This window comes from Silurus meridionalis, chromosome 23 (genome assembly GCF_014805685.1).
Source record: "Silurus meridionalis isolate SWU-2019-XX chromosome 23, ASM1480568v1, whole genome shotgun sequence".
Lineage (NCBI taxonomy): Eukaryota > Metazoa > Chordata > Actinopteri > Siluriformes > Siluridae > Silurus > Silurus meridionalis.
The window spans coordinates 11,367,200-11,390,142 of NC_060906.1; the positions used below are offsets into that span (position 1 = coordinate 11,367,200).

The 22,943-nt window shown below is 39.3% G+C and overlaps 1 protein-coding gene across 2 annotated transcripts in view; it reads left to right on the forward strand.

The window, feature by feature from the left end:
• The first annotated feature begins 163 nt into the window (after window positions 1-163).
• The window catches only part of adcy1a (adenylate cyclase 1a), a 48,908-nt gene continuing 26,128 nt past the window's right edge, over window positions 164-22,943 (forward strand). The window contains exons 1-4 of one of the 2 annotated variants that reach the window (XM_046836842.1): window positions 164-1,132; window positions 15,191-15,340; window positions 19,543-19,661; window positions 20,561-20,672. In XM_046836842.1, coding sequence (XP_046692798.1) covers window positions 488-1,132; window positions 15,191-15,340; window positions 19,543-19,661; window positions 20,561-20,672 — 1,026 coding nt within the window. In that variant the 5' untranslated portion in view covers window positions 164-487. The remainder of the gene's footprint in view (window positions 1,133-15,190; window positions 15,341-19,542; window positions 19,662-20,560; window positions 20,673-22,943) is intronic. The other variant, XM_046836841.1, reaches the window with a different exon arrangement.

Consider the following 22,943-nt stretch of genomic DNA (forward strand, 5'->3'; position numbering starts at 1 on the left):
CGCACGCGCAGAGTGCGCTGAGCGCGCGGCCGACACGTAGCCTTGGCAACATAGAGAGCGGGGAGTCCCAGTAACGCGCCGTCAGTACTTACCTCGTTCATAGGGCCCGAACACGCAGCAAGCGCTCCGCGGCGCCCTGGTTCTCTCAACAACACCGCACCCCCCCCCACCACCCCCCGGAAGACCGGCTCGACAAGGGGCGGGAGCGCGCGAGGAAGAAAGCGGAGGCGGGCTACTGGCGGGTTCGCGCGCGCTGCCGGCGGTCTCGTTATTTATTTATTTTTTTCCACGGCGCGCGGCAGACGGCGGGTCGCCGGCTTGTGTGCGGGCAGCAGCGCGGCGCGTGCGGCGCGTCTGAGCCGAGCTTCACGCTCGCGGCTGCGTCTCAGGGGTGGTGGGGGGGCTAGAGAGAGGCTGCTGCGGGACGGGTCCGTGCGGGCGCCTGGACTCACCCACGCGCGCTTATCCAGTGAGGCGGGAGGGTCGGATGAATGGCCCCGCAATGGAGGAAGTGCCGGTTTCTCGAGTCCACGCGCGGCGCAGGAAGAGGCGCCTGGCCAAGACGCGGTTTGCGCGCATCCCTTGCGAGGAGGAGTTCGACTGCAAGGAGCTCGAGAGCCTCTTCCAGAAGTACAATCTGAAACTCGAGCAGACCGCGACGCTGAAAGCGCTGGCTGTGCTCATTCTCGCCGCGTCCGCCCTCGCGCTGGTCGAGCTGCTGTCCGCGGGCTCGCGCTTCACCGTCTCCAAGGGCTCGCACCCGGTGCACTGCGTCATCTTCACCTCGCTCTTCATCGTCACCAACGTCAAGTACCTGCAGGTGACGCAGCTGCAGCAGATCGCCCGGCTCGCGCTGCTCTTCAGCTTCACGTTCGCGCTGCTTTGCTGCCCGTTCCCGCTCGCCCTCGGGCCTGGCGCGCAGCAGGGCGCGCACGGCGCACGGGGAGCCGACGCAGCGGGCGCCGCACCCGAGCAAGGTGTGTGGCAGCTCATGCTTGTCACGTTCGTCGCCTACTCCTTGCTCCCGGTGCGGACCCTCTTGGCCGTAGTGTTCGGTGTGCTGGTCGCCGCGTCGCACTTGATCGTGACGGTCACGTCTCTAACTGCCCTCAGACCGCGCGTCTGGAGTCCGGTAAGGCATTCCGTGGTTCGTGCACGTTCCGGTAGGTGTTCGGAAGTCACTAAACTGCACGTATTGGGGTTGCTCCGTGGAGAATCGCGTGCAGTCCACGTTGCGTAAACCCTGGTCCTGTTTACACCGCGAGTCCGCGCTGCACGTGCTTAATGAAAAACGCAGGCGCCAGGTGAGAACCTGCAGAAGCGTCCAATAACATCAGTACACACAGCAGCGTGGAAACAGTACAAATTACGAAATGGTGCACGGTTATGACTGAGGATTATTCAGATAGCTGAGATTTCTCCCCAGTATTTCAACGACGCAAAGCATTTTTCATATTCATGCTGCACTATCTATCCACTTTATGAACACCAGCACATTCATTCATTTACCTTATTAGTCAATCATGTGGCAGCAGGGCAATATATAAAAATGTAAATATAGGTCAGGTAATGTTTACATCCAACACCAGAATGAGGAACACATGTAATGATTTTAACCATCACATTGTTGTTGATGCCCAAAAGGTTAGAATGAATATTGGAGTATTCAGTCTACAACAAAGCATCAAGATCCAATTACCTCGTCGATATGAGAGTTTAATCATTAGTAGACCGTAGGTTGATTATTCATGTTGACAGAAAGGATACTGGAACTCAAATGATCAGATGTGGTGAGCACCTAAAAAAGCACAAGATATGTATGGAAGCTGGCAGCAGACAGGTTCCAACAGCAGGCAGCTACACCAGGTTCCATTCCTGTCAGCCATAAATATGAGCCACAGTTTCACAATAAATGAACAGTTGAGGATTCCACTGACACAATACTTTCATTAATAATAAGATACTTTAATAAACAATAATCTCTATATACCCTTCTTAACTAACATAATACTGTACATGAATTCATTCATAAATGTATCAGTAATTGTGTGTGGTCATATCACACATATATTATAATAGTCAATTAACTTGGAACAAACAAGTTTACTTATTAAGTGAAGTATAATAGGTTTTATGTTGTAGAAAATACTTTTATTGGTGTGGAATTGATAAAATGAACTCTTAATTGAAGGATTTGTACTTCATTTGGTCATTATTTTTGTATTTTAGTTCTTAATAAACGTTGCATTAACACAGTTAGTTTTTTCTATATATAAATCTTTTTGATCTTGTATATTCAACGCCTTGAAAAAGCAATCCATGCTCAGGATCGAACCCATGATACCGGGTTACCAACATTACTGCAGCAACAGCATAACGACATATCTGGTTTAATCGAACTAATCTAATCCTAGTCCTAATCCTTGTGAAATTTAATAATGTTACTAGATAGACCTGTGGAGTACATTTTTTGTTTGATTTGTTACATTTTTGTTTCAAATATATTTAGTGTAAGCAATGAAATCATGTTTTAGGAAATATTTACAAAAAAAATTATCTATCTATCTATCTATCTATCTATCTATCTATCTATCTATCTATCTATCTATCTATCTATCTATCTATCTATCTATCTATCTATCTATCTAGTTTCTCTATTGCCTATGTGCATCTATTTTTGTCACTTTAGTCTTAGATTTATCTATTACATCTACTATAAAATAAAATATAGACTAAAAAAAAAAAACAGAGGCTTGTACATATAGCAGTGATAATAAGCAATAGTAATCTGAATAAATCTTTGTTTCTTCTCCCTATTATGATATTAAATGAGAGCATCAGCTGAAGCTCTTGACCTTTTGTCTGCATGATTTTATGCATTGCGCTGTTGCCAGGTCATTGGCTGATTGTGTACTTACATAAATAAACAGCTGTACAGGTGTTCGTATTGAGAACAGAAAGTTAGGAGACATTTGTAGTCTCTGAATCAGAATGACATTTCTATTATTACGTTACCACAATTACATTACAATACATTTTATTCACAATAATTGAGTGTAATAGTAAAACAATAACTGTCTACAAAATTAGAAGCAATAAGTGTAAGTACACCACTGTGCAATTTGATATATTCATTAAACAGATATGCATTTTTTAGCTTTTAAATTGGCACTGAGATATTTATGTTGTGTATTTTGTGTTTGTGTGTAAATATAGTCACTGTATAAACAAGACCATAGGTCTTAATATTTAAAGCCACTCCCCTTTTTCTGCAGTATATTTGGTTGCTAGCTTATGTAAACTTAAGTCAGTGGTATAACCTTAAGTTTAATGCCAGGCCATGAATCTCACATCTCATCTCAACTCTGGCTCCTATAGGTGAATTCTGTGGGTATCAGGAAAGTTTCATAAGCTCTCCGCTCTGTATTTTACACTCCTCCACTATTAAAGAATGTAGTCTCAGGGACAAATGTAACATATTAATCATCGTTCCTATTTTTTTCTTAGAAAATACTCTACATTTTACGGGTATATTACAGTTTTAACCCATAAATGAAGTACTTTAATGATTTAATGCGTAACAACTAGCAATGTACAGATGTAAAACACTCAAAAGATATAGATATAATATAATTTTGTCACCATGAATGAAGTATTTTAGTTGTTTTAATTGATAGATTGTTTTTAAGAAATCTTTGGACAACAATTTTATTAAACATATATTGCTACAAGTTACAGAATGTTGTATGTATATACAAGATGTATTCTCAATCACCTACTGTAAATATCTCCTTTTTTGGGCATTTCAGTGATGGTACAATGTTAAAAAATAAAATGAGAAAAAATTGGAGGGTTAGCTAAATTAAAAGAGGCAAGGGCTCTTTATTCAAATAAGCGATGCTTTAATGGGCTAAACATCAACAAGTATTAAAGAAAAACATTGTTGGTTTGTATGCAAGTAGAAATTCAATATTGAAAATTATATAGGTAATATGCTGTAATGTGATATATAAGGGATATATTGGAAACCATTAAAAATGGATACTTCTTCTTTGAAATTCGGCTGCTCCCTTTAGGGGTTGCCATCTTCCATCTCCATACTTCTCTGTCCTCTACATCTGCATCTTTCAAACCAACTCACTGCATTTCCCCCTCAGGAACTCGAGCTGCGTCAAGAACGATTTTGTGTCCACGCTTTAAATCATGTGTGTAATCAGTCCAATAAAAAGTGCAGCATCGCCAGGAGGGAGACATCATGACCAGGAAGCTATAAAACCACATGAAGTAAAACCGGTGCGAGCTTCTGTTTGTTCATGAAGCGCTCTATGTGTTTGTCCTTGGTAAGTGGCAAATGTCTGAAAAAATAAATAAAAAGCAGGCGCTAACAGTAAGCACTCTTTCCGGCTTTGTGTTACTCCTTGCCCCCGCTATATTATAAGGGGCGTACACACAACCTTTGTGTTGCTTGCATGGTAGCGGAGCATGCTAGGACGGTTCAAGAGGGAGACGATTGCACTCGCATGTCTTTGCAAACACTGAGAAGGTGTGTCCGCTCCTCATGGTTCTAGCCCTGCTCTTGTTGTGGCGAAGCTCGATATAGATTGGCTGGCCAATCAGCAGAAAGTTTGCCTGTCCAGTAAGCTTGATGAGTGCTTTCTGCAACCTGGGGTCACACCGGGGTCTCCAGGTCTTGGGCTAAACTGTATTCTGCCTGCCTCTTCAGTCCTAGAGTCTTCCTATACTCTTGTATAATTGGACTGAAAGAGTGTGGTTATGGAACGATGCCCCGGGTTGAAGAGACGCTGGCTCCCCGGGTGCTGCGCCGTCCTTAAATACCCGGCTGCTTACCAAGACCCTTCGAACTACTTCGGCACTGGTGGACAAGGCCTAGGCCTTGGCAGGTTAAACCACTGGGTGCTTGCACACCATGGTGGTGTTGCAGGCCTATCAGGCTGACCTGCTGCGAGAGTTAGACGTGGGGACATCTCGGGCGGCCAAAAAATCCGGGAGCTCTGTCGTGCAATGGGTTTAGCTCTTAGGGCTAAAAAGAGATTGCTGGGGCCCTTGGCCGGTCCATGGTTGCCCTTGTGTCTACAAAATGGCACCTGTGGCTCACCCTGTCAGATCTTTCTGACAGACATAGGGCTGTCTTGTTGGACACCCCCAAGTGCCGACTGACCTGTTCGGTGATACCATAAATACAGTGGTTGATAGATTTCAGAAGGCCAAGAAATAGTTGCTGGTGTTCCAGCGGTTCTCCCATGCTGCTCGACAGGCACAGCCCCAACCCCAACTCCAACCCAGCACCTCTGGGCACCAAGAGGTCCAGAGACAGAGTGTTGCCAATTGTACTCCCCCTGTTAGGAATCCTGTGTGACACTCTGGGACAAAGCCCCAAAATGTGACGGATCTGAGGACCATCATCCTCAATAGAAGGTAATAGGCCAAAAAGTCTTAAGACGGACATTTGGTGCCCTAAAGCGAGTGCCCTCCTCAAACTCTGCCCAGTACTGTAGCGGATTTCACTTGGTTTAGGACCCGTGAATTCTCCCGAAAATGGAAAGATCCCAGGTTGCTGTCTCAGGGCCCTGTGCTGGCTGTCCTTCAAGCTCTGAAGCATTATCTTCTGGACCTCAGAGGCTGCCATGTGTTGGTCTGTTTGGACAACAATCTCGCCTCCTCCGAGGCCCGGGAAATGGCATCTTCACCCGGATGGTACGATCTAGAGTGCCTGCATGGGACTCGGCCATTGTCTTGGAGGCCCTGCTGGAGCCTCTTACCGAGGTGCCTTTAAGGTTCCTCAGAGTCAAGACTGTGTTTTTTTTTGGTTATCTCCTCCATTATTGGACACTCGTTCCCAAAGCGTTGTTGACACAACTCGAGTTCCTGAATGGGAATGTCTGCAGGTCACATATGTAACTATAGTTACCAGAGTGAACGAGACTCTGCATCTCCATGCCACACCCTGCAGTGCTTCCTTCCCTTATCAGAATCTAGTGCAAGTTTCACTCCATGTGCTTTTATAGCTTCCTGGTCATGATGTCACCCTGCCTGTGATGCCATACTTTCCATTGGACTGATTACACACATGATTTAAAGCATGGACAACGCAGAAGTATTCCCAAAGCATTGTTGACAGTGTCTCGAACATATGCATGTAACCTGGAGACGGTCTTCCCCCATCTCATCCATAAACCTCCGCCTTGGTTTTCCTCTTTTCCTCCTTTCTCCATCATCAGCATTCTCCTACCGATATACCACGTGTCCCTCCTCTGCACATGTCCAAACCATCTCAATCATGCCCCTCAAACCTTGTCTCCAAAATTACCAACATGTGCTGAAATAAACTAATTTCTAATCCTGTCCATCCTCGTTACTCCCAATGAAAATCTTAAACCGTTTAAAAATTATATATACATAAAAAACAAAAATTTTAATATGTAATAATGTATAACTAATGTAAGTAATTCTCTAATACTTTTAATATTGCATTAAATCAGATTACACATATCAGCTGTATGAAAGATTTTATTTGTAATCAGAGGTGGCAAAAGTACACACATCCTTTACTTAAGTATAAGTACAGATCCTTATGTTTTAAAATAGTCAGGTAAAAGTTAAAGTACTGATTAAACTTTTTAACTTAAGTGAAAAACCACTGAAGTTTTGGCTCTGACATGTACTTAAGTAAAAAGTAGTTATTACTGCTACCTGTGTTAGCTGTTAACTGGACCGCACATCATAGAGTTAGATAGATAGATAGATAGATAGATAGATAGATAGATAGATAGATAGATAGATAGATAGATAGATAGATAGATAGATAGATAGATTGACAGACAGACAGACAGACTGACTGACTGACTGACTGACTGACTGACTGACTGACTGACTGACTGACTGACTGACTGACTGACTGACTGACTGACTGACTGACTGACTGACAGACAGACAGATAGATAGATAGATGTGATAGCCTAGTGGGTTAATGTCAGTATCCCCACAAAGATGAGTTTGAGAGTTTGATTCCTGGTCGAGCTGGTTGCTGTGTTGGTAAATAAAACTTCTGGACCTTGTCCCCTCTGAAAACATTTCAATTCTGTGTTGGATTAATCTTGATTGATGATCTTGATTTCCTGGTCTTTAATGAAAGTTAACTTCACCAAAAAAAAAGGCACTTCTGTGGTAGCTCAGTGGGTTAAGGCTTGTGCCTGAACATGGTCCTTAATATAGTCCACGCTGGTGATAAGGTTTCAAAACCAGCCCCACATGCCTTCTTTCTTACTGCGCTGGCATGAAACAAAGTATGAACCCTCCAAAAAGCACACCTGGTTTTCAGCAGGGGTCCCTCAGTGGTTTAAGGCTTGTGCCTCATCTAAACATGCTTCCCAGTCTGATCTCTTCCATGGTTCAGTGGGTTAAGGCTGGTGCCTCACTAATGGTGAGGATCAGGGTTTGAATCCTGCTATTTGCGATGTAGGTTATGTTCCTGCTTCCTAAATCTTTCTTTAGCTTGATATTCTTGTGTTGATGCTTTAAAGGTAGATAGACCTGCTCTAAACAACCTTCCTGGCCTATCTTGGTTCAGTGGGTTAAATCAGGTTTTTTGCTTTTGGTGGGGTTCAGGGTTCGAATCCTGCTTTCTGTCTGCCAGTCACGATCAAGATTCACTTCCTACATCTTTCTTTAGCGATATATTTTTGTTTTTAATGGGTTGAAAAGAAAGATAGACCTGCTCTAAATAAGCTTCCTAGCCTGTCCTCACCAGTGGGATTAGTGGGTTAAGGCTGGTACTTTGCTAATGTTGGTGGTCAGGGTTCAAACCTGGCTTTCTGTCTGCTAGTCATGAGGTAGGTTAAATTCCTGATTCCTACATCTTCTTATTCTTGTTTTGATGGGTTAAAAAGAAAGATAGACCTGCTCTAAACATGTTTCCCAGCTGATGGTTCAGTGGGTTAATGCTGGTGCCTTGCTAATGGTGTGAATCAGGGTTCGAATCCTGCTTTGTCCCTGCTAGTCATGTTATGGGTTTGCTTCCTATGTCTGTCTTTAGCATTATATTCTTGTGTTGATGGTTTGAAAGAAAAGATAGACCTGCTCTAAACAATCATCGCAGCAGGTCCTTCCCGATGGTTCAGTGGGTTAAGACTGGTATTTCGCTGTTGGTGGGGTTCAGGGTTCAAATCCTGCTTTCTGTATTTCTGTCTGGTCTGAATTTTTTGCGTTGAAGCATGAAACGAAGGATAAACCCCCAAAAAAAAGAAGGTGTGTTGTGGGACTTGATGGCTTTGTGATAAAAGCCTTGCCTCTGAGCTCAGAGGTTGCTGGTTCGAATCTGGCTTGTCCCCACACTGGGTAAGCTGTGTGGAAAGTAGTGTCTGGTGAGCAATGAGGTAGTTGACTGTAAACAAAGGCTGTGATGAGCTGCTGCTTCACAGCCTCAGAAAAAGTGAGGGTGATAGGTTTTTGGCAGAATTTTTCCCTATATATGCAAAACTAAGTCAATACTTTTTTGACCGTTTTTGCTTCATAATCCCCTGTTTTCAGCTTCTCAGACACCAGGGGGGCAGATGCCCGGATATTGCCCCCCTGCTTCAGGACACGCCCTCCGAAACCACACCCAACCTTCCACGCAGCCATTTCTGACACCTTCCTTACTACAGCCAACGGAACCTTCCACACTCTTAACTTTGAGCCCTGGCCGGGGTTTGAACCGGCAACCTCTCAACCCAGAGGTAAAGCTCTTCCAATTGAGCCACAGGATCTCCTGCAAGAACCTGATTTTTAGGACCTTTTCTGGTTCTTTTTAAAAACTTTTTAAACAATTTAAAGGAAAGCTAAGGGGTAGGAATCGAACCGGGTGAGTCAGATAGCAGCGACCACTTCACTGACCATTACACCAACACAGGAGAGGCAAACAAGCCTTTGCTTATTGGACTCTTGGCTTTTCTATAGTTAGGAGACCAGTGTTTTCTCTTAGATCATGATGGTAGAGGGTCAAAACTTCTCCTTCCTGTACATTCTCTCAGTAACTCAAAGTCTATGAGAAGTGACTCAGGTACAAGAACCACATCTCCAACACCTGCACCACTGATATACCATGATTTACCAGCAACCAATTTTAATGATCTTTCATTGTTCTGTTTTTAAAAACTTCTTATAATGTTCAATATGAAACTAGAGGTAAGAATCGAACCAGGGAAGTCTTTCATCATAGATCACTAATGGCATTACTTCAAAACTCAAAACTTTGTTAGACATGTAAATAAGCAGGAAAGACAGAGACAAAGACAAAGAGACACAGACACAGCTTTAGAAAGAGTGAGAAACAAATAGAGAGACAGCAAGAGAGACATATACAGTGAGACAGAGACATTTACTAAAAGAGACACAGAGACAATTAGATAGAGAAAATAGAGAGACAAAGATAGCGAGATATAGCCACTTCCTGTTGGAAGTGTTTATCGGCGACTCTTAATGATCTCATTTACTAAATGAGCAGTAGTGAGTTAAGTGCTTGCTCAGGTGCCCAAAACTTTCAGCTTGGATGTGTTAAACATGTATCATATGTACAGCATGTGATATATATGTAAGCATATGTACAGTGATTAAATATAAAGGCTATATCAGTGCAGAGATGTGTGGACATCATTTAGAGCCTTTGCTATGTTTCCACACAGACAGTTAATGAGGTGATACCGGAGAAAATGCACCTCTTCAAGTGAAGTCAAGAAGCTTTTATATATATAAAATTATAGACATTTTACAGATTTGAATGATGTATTGTTTTTATCTGTACGATCAATAAAGGCAGTAATTTAAGTTTGTGTCGCCATTATGAGCGAAAAACCCACAAAACGCCACCTAGAGGGTAAATTGTGAGAATCATGGCGGATTTTGGTGTTTGATTTGAGACTCAGAAATAAAACAAAAGTTTACTGATAAAAAATATTTTTATCTGGAGTTAATTTATTTATTTTATATTTAAGTAAAAAAAAAGGATAGTATTCGGCCCCCTCGAACTTTGCGACCTTTTGCCACATTTCAGGCTTCAAACATAAAGATATAAAACTGTAATTTTTGGTGAAGATTCAACAACAAGTGGGACACAATCATGAAGTGGAACAAAATTCATCCATCCATCTTCCCATCAATTTTAACCATCTTTCCTGTCCCTGCTGAAGAAAAGCAGGCCCAAACCATGATGCTGCCACCACCATGTTTGACAGTGGGGATGGTGTGTTCAGGGTGATGAGCTGTGTTGCTTTTATGCCAAACATAACGTTTTGCATTGTTGCCAAAAAGTTTGATTTTGGTTTCATCTGACCAGAGCACCTTCTTCCACATGTTTGGTGTGTCTCCCAGGTGGCTTGTGGCAAACTTTAAACGACACTTTTTATGGATATCTTTAAGAAATGGCTTTCTCTTGCCACTCTTTCATAAAGGCCAGATTTGTGCAGTATACGACTGATTGTTGTCCTATGGACAGAGTCTCCCACCTCAGCTGTAGATCTCTGCAGTTCATCCAGAGTGATCATGGGCCTCTTGGCTGCATCTCTGATCTGTCTTCTCCTTGTATGAGCTGAAAGTTTAGAGGGACGGCCAGGTCTTGGTAGATTTGCAGTGGTCTGATTCTCCTTCCATTTCAATATTATCGCTTGGACAGTGCTCCTTGGGATGTTTAAACCTTGGGAAATCTTTTTGTATCCAAATCCGGCTTTAAACTTCTCCACAACAGTATCTCGGACCTGCCTGGTGTGTTCCTTGTTCTTCATGATGCTCTCTGCACTTTAAACGGACCTCTGAGACTATCACAGTGCAGGTGCATTTATACGGAGACTTGATTACACACAGGTGGATTGTATTTATCATCATTAGTCATTTAGGTCAACATTGGATCATTCAGAGATCCTCACTGAACTTCTGGAGAGAGTTTGCTGCACTGAAAGTAAAGGGGCTGAATAATTTTGCACGCCCAATTTTTCAGTTTTTTATTTGTTAAAAAAGTTTGAAATATCCAATAAATTTCGTTCCACTTCATGATTGTGTCCCACTTGTTGTTGATTCTTCACCAAAAATTACAGTTTCATATCTTTATGTTTGAAGCCTGAAATGTGGCAAAAGGTCCCAAAGTTCAAGGGGGCCGAATACTTCCATAAGGCACTGTATATATATATATATATATATATATATATATATATATATATATATATATATATATATATATATATATATATATATATATATATATATATATATATATATATATATATATATATATATATATATATATATATATTAATACAAAACTAATTAAAAATGTTGTTACCTAATGAATGTATTCAGTCTGAAGATCCACATATAGAACACAAGCAGAGAAAAGATGATGATGATCAGGAATTTGTCTGTTCTCAGTCATGTTTACATCACTGACTCCCTCTGTCTTATCCCTGTTAACCCCAAACTTCTTACTGCCTTCTGTGGTGAGTGAGTCCGTACTTTATACACCAGTGGATTGAACGCGCAATGACAGGAAATCGGTTGTTCGGCTGAAATCGGCACGCAGTGAAAATAAAAAAATTATATTTCACCGAATCAATGGATTAAAACTAAAGTAACGAGTCTGTTTTGAAAATGTAAGAAGTAAAAAGTACAGATATTTGTGTAAAAATGTAATGAGTGAAAGTAAAAAGTTGTCTGAAAAACTAGTAGTTTTTGTAAAACTGTAGTGAAGTAAAGTACTGATTCCAAAAAATCTACTTAAGTACAGTAACGAAGTATTTGTACTTCGTTACTTACCACCTCTGTTTGTAATATTTATAATATGCCATGAAAAATGTAATTTCTGTTCATGAATAGTGTGTAACTCTATTGTACTTAAACCAGCATGCACTCAGGCAAGGCCAGCGCAAGCTATAGGCAGAGAGGCTTCCATAACTGTAACAAGCCTATACATTAATTCACCAATTAAGACGGGCAGCGTAAGGGTCTCTTTATTGATTTTATATAAATAACTGTCACTCACCTGAAGAACCAGTTAATATCATCGTTTAATGTGAGTTCCCACCTTTAGAATGCATTTTGGTGGCACCAAAACGAATGCGTCCCTTGGAGGTTGCTAACGAAAAGCTAAACAGGCTTGCAAAAAAAAAAAAAACTTAGCTTGTGATGCAGCTACAGTATGTATCATGTATTTTTGATTATAAAGTATTACTAAAGTAAATAGAGCCTTATTTTGTTAAATCGTGTCAATTTTATTTAAAGATGGATTATTATTTGCAGCCAGTTTATTTTTAATTCAAAACCGAGTGAGTGCCATGGTGAATTAAAATTATTTGTGAATAAATACATCAATCACAGATGCTACATTTTACCCCCATTTTACAGTACAGGGTAGGCAAAAATGTTAATTATTTCAAATAGTGGGTAAATGTGTTAACTGTAAAAAATTACTGAGCAAGAAAGTCCTGGGTGATTTAGTCATTGTCTCTATGTGAGTTATTTGAAATGTAATTATAATCTTAAACCTACTAAAGACATTTTAAAATAAAGAGTTGAAAACATTATTAAAGCAAATATTATAACGTATCATAGTTAATGATATGTCATGGCCAAGGTAGAAGAAAAGAAGCTGGTTCACATAACTTTACATACCTTTCTTCTTTTGTTTCTTATTTCTTTTTTAGTGATTATCTTAAAGGTTAATTAATATACACATTTAAGTAAATATATAAAAGTACTGATAGCATGCTTTGTATAAAGATTAAATTTCTTTCAACTGCTTTATATTGGTGGAAGGAAGGAGGCCAGGGGCCTCCATAATATACATTTTGCCTAGGGCTTCCACATGTCTACAACCGGCCCTGCACTCATTTAAAGTGAACATTAAAGTCACCTTTTATGTCAATAGGATTCTGCCTAATCAATAGATAGTTCAATAACTAATGCAATTAAAGACACCCTTTAATTTGACCTGTCAGTCCACTTACTGAGCACTTGTGATAATGAATGTTTTCAGTTTTTATGTCTTTCTGCTTTTCCAGGCCATGACCAAAGGCCTTATGTCCTTTTTTAGATAGTCTTTCAATTAAATTGGAACAGCATAATAGATAAATGGTCAATGGTTGTTTAAGTGATATTTTGGGATTTAAAAAAAAAAAACACAAGCAGAAAATGTAAAAGTTTTATACAATATCTTCAGTGAATTAAATAATGCATTTAAATCAGTACCATGTGTTTTTCAATTTCTTATAGAAGCCTGCACGATATTGTAAGACATTTTATTGAGCTAAAAATAACATGGCTTTAATGATATCTTAAACTTATCTGTAAAGATGTTCAGAAGGGCTGACAGGAGACAATATTTTGATATGTTGACATAATTTCCATTAAATAAGGAAGTCTTGGTTTGACATATTGAGGAGCTCTTTACTCTTTTTAAATAGCCAATAGTGTTTATTTCACACCACATCCCAAGCTAAGCAGTTTTACCAAGATGATTTGTACAAACAGGATACTTTTATAAATTGAGTGCATTTGATTAGACAGAAAATCTGATCAAAAGCTGAAGTGCAGAATGATGTCATTAAAATTTTTGTATTGTTAGTAGAGACTTAGACTTAATTTAAATGAATATACACACTTTATTTTCCCTTTCCTTTTACTTTAACTAGAAAACTAAAATCTGTTCCAGTACAACAATGCTCCTGTGCACAAAGCGAGCTTCTCGAAGATATGGTTTACAAGGGTTGGAGTGGAAGATCTTAAGGACTTGCTATAGAGCTCTTACTTTAACTCTACTGAACACCGTTGGAATGAAGACTTTATTAATACTCTTGTGGATAAATGAGCACAAATGTCAAAAAACAATATCCAAAATCTAGTGGAATATTTTGGCAGAAAAGTGGAGGTTATTATAACTGCAAATGAGGATTAAATGCTTCATATGATGACATTTTGATGTTACCTACTACATAAAGTTATTTAAATTACAGCTTTTACAGAACTGATACTAATTGTGTTATTTGACATAATTCACTCTACTACATGCAAAACACTATAGCAAGTTTAAAACAGGGACTGTCAGTGTATTGCTAAAGATGTATTCTTTAATGCCATCCGTTTACTATTAATAACAAATGTTTGAATTGCAGTAGTATTTAAACAATCATATAATCACTTTTTGTATTCAGTCATATTTTATGAGTTTACAAGCATATATTTTACAAGTGAGTAAACAAGTTGGAAATATTAAGTTGTAAAACACTAAAGCATAAAAGAAGTAATAAGTATCTATAACTAATATAATTATTGGGCATATAAGTTTATATCATGGTATGTTTTATAGTTCAGTTTGATGCCTATGTGGAGTTATATTTCATTCTCTTTCTGTGTCCATATGGGTGTTCTCTGGGATTTTTTCCACTTCAGCAAAACTTGGCATTAGTAACAGTGTGTCTGTGTGTGCACAGGGACTGCTGATGGCTTGACCCTGTGTCCAGAGTTTTTGGAATATGCACTGGCTAGACCATCACCCTGTGCAGTTCCTGAAGATAAGTGAATAAATGATCCCTCTCTGGAAACCCACTATATGGGAAACATTTTTGGACACCTGACCATAAGATTTGTATGTGTCTTTTTTCTAAGAAGGTGTTCCACTAGATTTTGGAGTGTGCTTGTGGAGATTTGTACTTATTCAGCATTAGTAAAGTCAGGTACTGATGTAGGGTGAGGAGGTCTGAGGAACAGTCCTACATTCCAATTTATCCCGGAGGTGTTCAGTAGGGTTGTGTTCAGAGTTCTATAGCAGGCCACTCTTTACCTTTAAACCATGTAAACCATATCTTTATGGATCTGGCTTTGTGCTCAGGGACAATGTCATGCTGGAACAGGTTTTGAGTCTCCAAGTTCAAGTGAAAGGAAAATTAAATGCTACCACATCCATAGACATCCTTACAATTATGTGTCTCCAAGGTTGTGTTACCCATTTACCTGGAAAAGACAGGTGTCCCAATACTTTTGTCCACATAGTGAATGTACATATGAACATCCTTTTCACAACCCCATCTTTTGAAACCAACCTCTTTTGCTAGAACATGATACTGTATTCTGATTAAATGTAAAATATATACACACACAGAGACACACACAAAATGATTTCTATTTCCCATTATACTTTGTGTGTTTGTAGCTGGTGGCAAATGCAGTGCTGCTGATTGGTGTGAACCTGTCGGGTGTATTCGTTCGAGTCCTTACTGAGCGTGCCCAGAGGAAGGCCTTTCTGCAAGCGAGGAGCTGCATCCAGGAACGCCTTCAGCTGGAAGACGAAAATGAAAAACAGGTCTCAAACACAGCACACAAAAGAGACACTATCTATCTATCTGTCTGTCTGTCTGTCTGTCTGTCTGTCTGTCTGTCTGTCTGTCTGTCTGTCTATCTATCTATCTATCTATCTATCTATCTATCTATCTATCTATCTATCTATCTATCCATCTATCTATCTATCTATCCATCTATCCATCCATCCATCCATCCATCCATCCATCCATCCATCCAGCCAGCCAGCCAGCCAGCCAGCCAGCCAGCCAGCCAGCCAGCCAGCCAGCCAGCCAGCCAGCCAAAAGCTGTGTTTATCATGGCAAACAACTAAAATAGTCATAATACAGAATAGTCAGATGTTCTAGGACTTGTGGGAACATTTGGTTCCCAACAAAATGAAACACACACACACACACACACACACACACACACACACACACACACACACACACACAATCAAATAATCATGTATCTAATTTTTTCTCTCAAGTTAAAAAGTCACACGGTTGACAGGTAATTACCTTGCCAGATTGCTTTCATTCTTCCCTGACTACGTTAAAGGTCAACTTTTATCTACAAACACACACACACACACACACACACACACACACACACACACACACACACACACACACACACACACACACAGACAGTGTGTGATTGGGATCTCAGGTGGAAGTGTAGTGGGAATATTAAATTAGAATTCAGATCATATACAGACCAAAGGCCTAATGGGAAAATCGACCAACACACGGACACAGTGCATCTAAAATTCAAACAGCTTGCAGAACTTTGAATGCTGAGTGAACAGCTCAGACTTTAAACTACAGAATATTCATAAAACATAGTGCCCTTACATTCCAGTTCATCATTGCCTTGTTGGGTCCAGAAAGTAAATTATCACCGGACAATTTGTTAATTAACTGGAACGAGGCAAGAAATGAAGAGACGTTGTCCATGCGCTTCTCAACTACACCAGAGATAACACTTTCTCCTTGTTCCTTAGCGACTGAAATTGGTTATAATTGTTTGCAAATGACTCATCCACCTCCTACCTAACAAACTCCCCAAATAGAAGGCAACACCACCCACTCTGTACATTAACACACACATACACTCTCAATCTTTCTCTCTCTCTCTCTCTCTCTCTCTCTCTCACACACACACACACACACACACACACACACACACACACACACACACACACACACACATCTTCATGGTTATATGGTAGTACATGGTATATAACTCTGTCAATATAAAGTGTTAGTAGAGTCAGTAAGCAAGTCAGGTCAAATTTATTTACTATTTGCCTGGTAGGTCAAGACATATGTATACTGGAATTCTTTTGGAGAAGCTCCCTATTTGTAGAATGGACAGTTCCACAGTGTTTCCATGGAACAGAAAATACAACATATGCCCACATTTTTAAATTATAACAACTTAGCTTCAAAGATACAACAAAATCCTATATACAATATATGTAGAAGAATGGTGTGAAAGAGAGAGAGAGAGAGAGAGAGAGAGAGAGAGAGAGAGAGGAGTAAAAAAATAATTTGCTGTATACAATACAGTATTACCTTGTGTCAAAGTAGCAATAAAAAGTATACACACCAATCAGGCATAACATTATGAAATTATAACATTATGAGCAGTGGATTGAATAGCACTGATTATCTCTTCATCATAGCACCTGTTAGTGGGAGGTATTTATTAGGCAGCAAGTGCACATGCAGCACATTTTGTTCTCAAAGTTGATGTGTTAGAAGCAGGAAAAATGGGCAAGTGTAAAGATTTGAGCGAGTTTGACAGGGACCAACTGTGATGGCTAGCCGAATGGGACATTTAAATTTACATTGTCGGCATTTAACAGACGCCCTTACCCTTAACACTAGTTGGCTATATTACAAATGTAAAATACCATCAGCCAACAATTCTGGTTGTTCTCAGTCTGCAGTGGTCAGTATCTATCAAAAGTGGGCTGCCAAAAGTGGGTGGCCAAGGCTTACTGATGCACATGTGGAGCGAAGGCTGACTTGCGTGGTCCGATCCAACAGATGAGCATCTGTAGCTCAAATTGCTGAAGATGTTAATGCTGTGAATGCTCGAAGGGTCTGTTTGGGCAGCAAAAGGGGAACCAACACAATATTAGGCAGGTGGTCATAATATTATGTCTTATTGGTGTAAACTGACTCAGTAAACCTGGGAACTGTCCTACATGTTATTTAGGAACCTCATACCACAGGTAAAAACTGTTCTTTTCTTTCTGATTATGATTAAATCATTATTAAAGCGTTTGAAAAAAATTCTGTGTACTGGAAACTTTTAGTCTGAGGTGCCTTTGTTATCTTTCTCGTATGGCTGTGGGTCTCTTGCTGCACTCTGGAGAACCTTGTGGTGGTGTGTGGAAAAACCACAATACCATAAAGTGATATGAACAGCAGTAGACTTATTGAGCTTCTGCAGTTTCAGGCCGGAAGACATTAAGACTTAGCATGATATCATTTAGTGAGGCCCATAATCTTCCTGACTCACAAAAATGATTTTAGTGTTCACTTTAGTTTCCGAATTATGTTCCCGCTTTGTTTTGCTTGTTTCTTGATCGCCCGAGTTTTTCCTTGTTTCATGTTGCCTGTTTCATCTTTGCTGATGTGTTTTGTCAGCATTTGCATTTAAATGCGTGTGCATTTTGAAAGCTAAGAGAAAATCTGATTACTGGTGTTTGCAGGCAGTACTGTAGTTCTGTTCCCTAAAACGAAAAAGGAACAAATATTTTTATTGTTAGTTCTCAAGTGTTAGTTCTAATATGGATTATACAAATAGTGGAAGTAAATACAATTCAATACCGTTGATTAATGATTAAAATGTCTGTTAGACAGACCTTTAGCTTCAACTTGACTGAAACAACTTTCCGAATTCCTATACTATATCAGCAATGCCCAGTACAATCCAAAGTTCAGTCTACTTCCAAACCGCTCTCTGAAGTCTGTTAGAGCAGGTGTCCTGACTCACTGCTAACAGCATGCTTAATCAAGAAGACATTTATCACCTGCTTTTAGCAACGCATGGCTGGCGATGAACTGTAAGTGTCTCCAGGGAAACTTACCTCTGCCATGCCAACCAACTCCACTGCCGAGCTGCGATCTCCCACTGATATCACCCACTTAGCAGTAATCAGCACAGTAACAAGCCAACCTGTGTCAGCCTACAACCTACACCCCAGATCGCTCAAGCACCGTTTAGATCAGACTTTATTACTTGTATCAGAATGGTGGCATAGGATATATTCTAATAAATAATATACTTACAGTGTTATAAATTATGTAGAAACTCACTTTTTATAAAATAACAGATTGAGAAGCAAAAATTAATTTTGTCCTAATTTAAATTTTGCTTTGCATTTCATTAATACACTATATGGCCAAAAGTGTGTGGACATTTTTTGTAGACACTTTTGAAGATTACATTCCAAAGTCACATCTCTTTACTGTTTCAGGGAGGGGTTTCATTAGATTTTTTAATGTGGATGTAAGAATTTCTCCCTGTTCCGCCACAAGTGCATTAGCAAGGCCATGCACTGATGTTGGGTAAGAAGATCTGGCACAAAATCATCAATCCTGTTCTGTACAAAGTTGTTCAGTTGGGTTGAGGTCAGGGTTCTGTGCAGGACACCTGAGTTTTTCACTGCAACCTTGACAAAGCATGCTTCAAAGGATCATACTTTGTGCACAGCATGAAAAATTCAAAGCCAAAGCTCATTTTTAGGCTTAATGTGTAACCTCTAACATTTAAAATCACAACATATATTTTGTGGGTTGTCTTCACCTATTTCCAGTACACACATTTCATTTGTATATACTTTTAAGTTACTATTTGCTAAGTAAATTAGTATTTTTAATTCTACATACTATCCATTATCCATTGTCCATTTATCATTTCAAAGTTCTTCATGCAACCTATTCTGAAAGAGAAACCCTCTCTGTTATTGTATTATGTGTAGAACTATTAAGTGGGACAAACTGCTTTAAGAACCCCAGAGAGAATGAGAGGAATGAATAAATCAATGTTCTGACTAAAGTAAAATTATGGGTTATTCCTTTTAAAAATCAAAGTTTTTCAGTTTTCAGTAACAGTTTTATATCTTTTATAAATGAATTGAGGAGGTCAGTATAATGGGAGGGGCCAGTTTATGCAAATCAGTGTTTATTTCATGTCTTTTTACAGGAACGCCTTCTAATGAGTCTGCTGCCCAGAAACGTTGCCATGGAGATGAAGGAGGACTTTCTTAAACCACCAGAAAGAATCTTCCACAAGATCTACATCCAACGGCATGATAACGTGAGGTACGGGGAGAGAGAGAGAGAAAGAGAGAGAGAGAGAGAGAGAGAGAGAGAGAGAGAGAGAGAGAGAGAGAGAGAGTGTAGATGTGTGAAAGAGTCAATGGGAGAAAATTGACAGTTCATTGACTATAGGTGTCACTTCTGTTGCACATAAACGGGAGAATGAGAACAGTTAGTGAGTCAGCTGGAGTCAACTGCTCTCCACTCAGTCATGCAACCTCCTGAGTGTGGCTCTCAGCCAAAGTCTGCGTATCTCCCAACGCTATCCCTATCAACTCAAGAGCTGCTCAATTAGCTCCCACTGCCCACACACATTCAGAAAGAGTGACAGTGAGAGAGCAAGGGGGAGGACTGGGGGAGTCACTACAGAAAGCACATGAAATCACACACACACACACACACACACACACACACAAACACACACATGCATCACAGCGACAGATCTTACACTGCCATTCATTTGTAGGATCATGCATATCGACATTGCCTCTGAACAGCATTGTGTGAACGACAGTGATGTAGTATTTCGGAATACATTAGGAAACCCAGAGCAGAGCAGCTGGAGGGTTTCTGACTTGATCCCACATTTTGCATATTCAATGATGGCCTGACCTATTTTCATAAGGCTCTGAACTGAATTTCCATCCTTGGTATATTTCTGTACGGATAATCGAGAAAGTTCAGCAGTGTTATATTCACTTGTCATAAGTATGTAAGACCACTTGCTGCTGAAAGTTAAGGTAACTCATGACCAAACTACCTAAAATCTTCTGACGTTAAACATTATTAGGTATTGAAAAAAAAAAAACCTAATCCTGTACAATGCTAGTCATTTACTCTACTTTATTCTCACCTGTATAACTGGTATGATAACTAAAACTCTATATTTCTCTTACCCGTAGCATCCTGTTTGCAGACATTGTTGGGTTCACCAGTTTGGCCTCACAATGCACAGCTCAGGAGTTGGTCAAACTATTGAACGAACTGTTCGGGAAGTTTGATGAGCTCGCCACAGTAAGTCCTCACATGCCTTTGTGTTTAAAAGAAAGAGAGACATTGTCTTATTTACAGAGACACACAATTCATTCTCTGGCATAGATAGGTTTATATAAAACACAACACATACAGTTATTGTGTGAAACGTTTTTTTAAATGTATGCAAAGTAAGTTTAATGTGCAAATTCCACTTAAATTTTCACTTAAAATCTTTAGATCTATGTTACATCTTTTACATATTGATTTTCAACTCAGGCATGTTTATACACTGAAACTATATTTGAGCATAAATAATATATAAGAAATTTCTTTTTTTTTTTTTTTTTTTCATTTTTACAAAGCATATTAACATTATTTCCAGCTTATTTTGGAATATCCTGTTACTATATTGTGTTAACATGTGACCATCAACACCGAAACACACACGGACACACGGACACACACACACACACACACACACACACACACACACACACACACACACACACAGGTTAAATACATTTGATACAGAATTATACATACAGAAAATTTGCGTGAAAATTTGGTTCTTTTCTGTTGAACATGCTCTTGTGTCAGAATGTAGATGTTGAATCTACAGAATGTTATACAGATTCATGGTGCTACACATACACTGTCCATGGTGCTGATGCACTGGCTATGCTTCTGACAGTAGGATATAATGATCAATTTAAGCTACTCTAACAGAGGAATCATGTCAGACCAGTTATTATTTTTAATTCAGTTTGTATTAGATTTGCATCTTTATCATGGTGGTTGAATAAATACTTGCTGATAAGCTCCACTCTTCTGGGAAAGCTTTCCACTAGATTTTGGAGCATGGCAATGAAAATCTGTGATCATTTAGCCAGAATTGCATTAGTGAAACTGATTATTGATTTTGGGTGTGGACCATATCAGGGGTGCAGTCAGAGTTTTAATTTATCCCAAAGGTGTAAGACAGGGTTCTGTGCAGAACGCTTGAGTTGTTCCACTCCAACTTTGGTGCACCATATTTTCATTGAGCTCATCTTTGTGCACAGGGGCATTGTTATGCTAAAACTTGTCAAGTGAAGGGAAATTATAATTTTACATCATACAGAAATGTGCTATACAATTATTTACTTTAAACTTGAAACATTTTTTAAAAATGTTCGGTTGTATAGTGCATATGTTAAACATTGTACAATACACTATAGTAGTACTATACATTGACCCAAAATGTTCATGTTAATCTTCTTGATAATGTTTCTTAAATTTGTTTAAGTTTTCTGTCCAAAACACATTTGGGATACATTTATTTATTATTTCTTGTCAGGAAAAGATATCATTACATTTAACAACTCAGTTTAAAACCTGCTCATTCTTGCCATCAATTATTATGTTACTTTGCTGTTCTTGCCTTTCTTCTATTCCTCTCTCTCTGTCACTTTTTATTTAGTTTGCCTCATACAGTACAGTGCTAGTGCCGTTGCAAAATTTTGTTGTTTTATAAAAAGACATTTTATAAAGTGTTTTACATGTTAATATAGTCATAAACAGCAGCTTTTTCTTTGGTCTGAAATCCTGGCAGCAGCTGGAAAATATTTCTAGCACAGATGGTGTGTGTGTTTTGTGTGTGTGTTTGTGTGGGTGTATGTTTGATGTGACAAGGGGTTTCCTTTCTTACTGAGGTAGCACACACACACATACACACATACGCACACGCACACATGCATCCATCTTCATTTCAAAATATTTTTTTTTGCCTAACAAGCCAAAAAAATCGAAATTACTGAAACACTTAATTAAAAGTGAAATGATATTATTATCTATGTCTAGAATCCATTTCAAATTAATATTATATAGGGCAGAAGGTTACCTGCTGTTAGAACATATTAGTCGAATGTAAACATCAATCAACACTAGCAAAGAACCATATCCTGTCTGTATATGACTCTTGATTTAATGACAGGACGTCCAAATTACAATTAGTACCATGTTGTTCAGTTCTCACGTCCCTCAGGCCAGAATTGAATTTGGTGTTGCAACAGAAATGCGTACTTATCATCAGAAGATTCATATTCCAATACTCGCAATTATCCAGGGTTTTTTCTTGCATATTCTAGCTTTATAGCGGTTGTAGGATAGCGTAGTGAAATGTTTTGTTTAAAACTTTTAATTAAATAATTAATTAATTAATAAATAATAATAACTGAATATATGACTTTAGATTTGAGTGGTGGAATGAAACAAAAAGGCAAAGTATCTGTATTTGGACCTACAGTATAATAGATCTGAATTTGCTCCTTC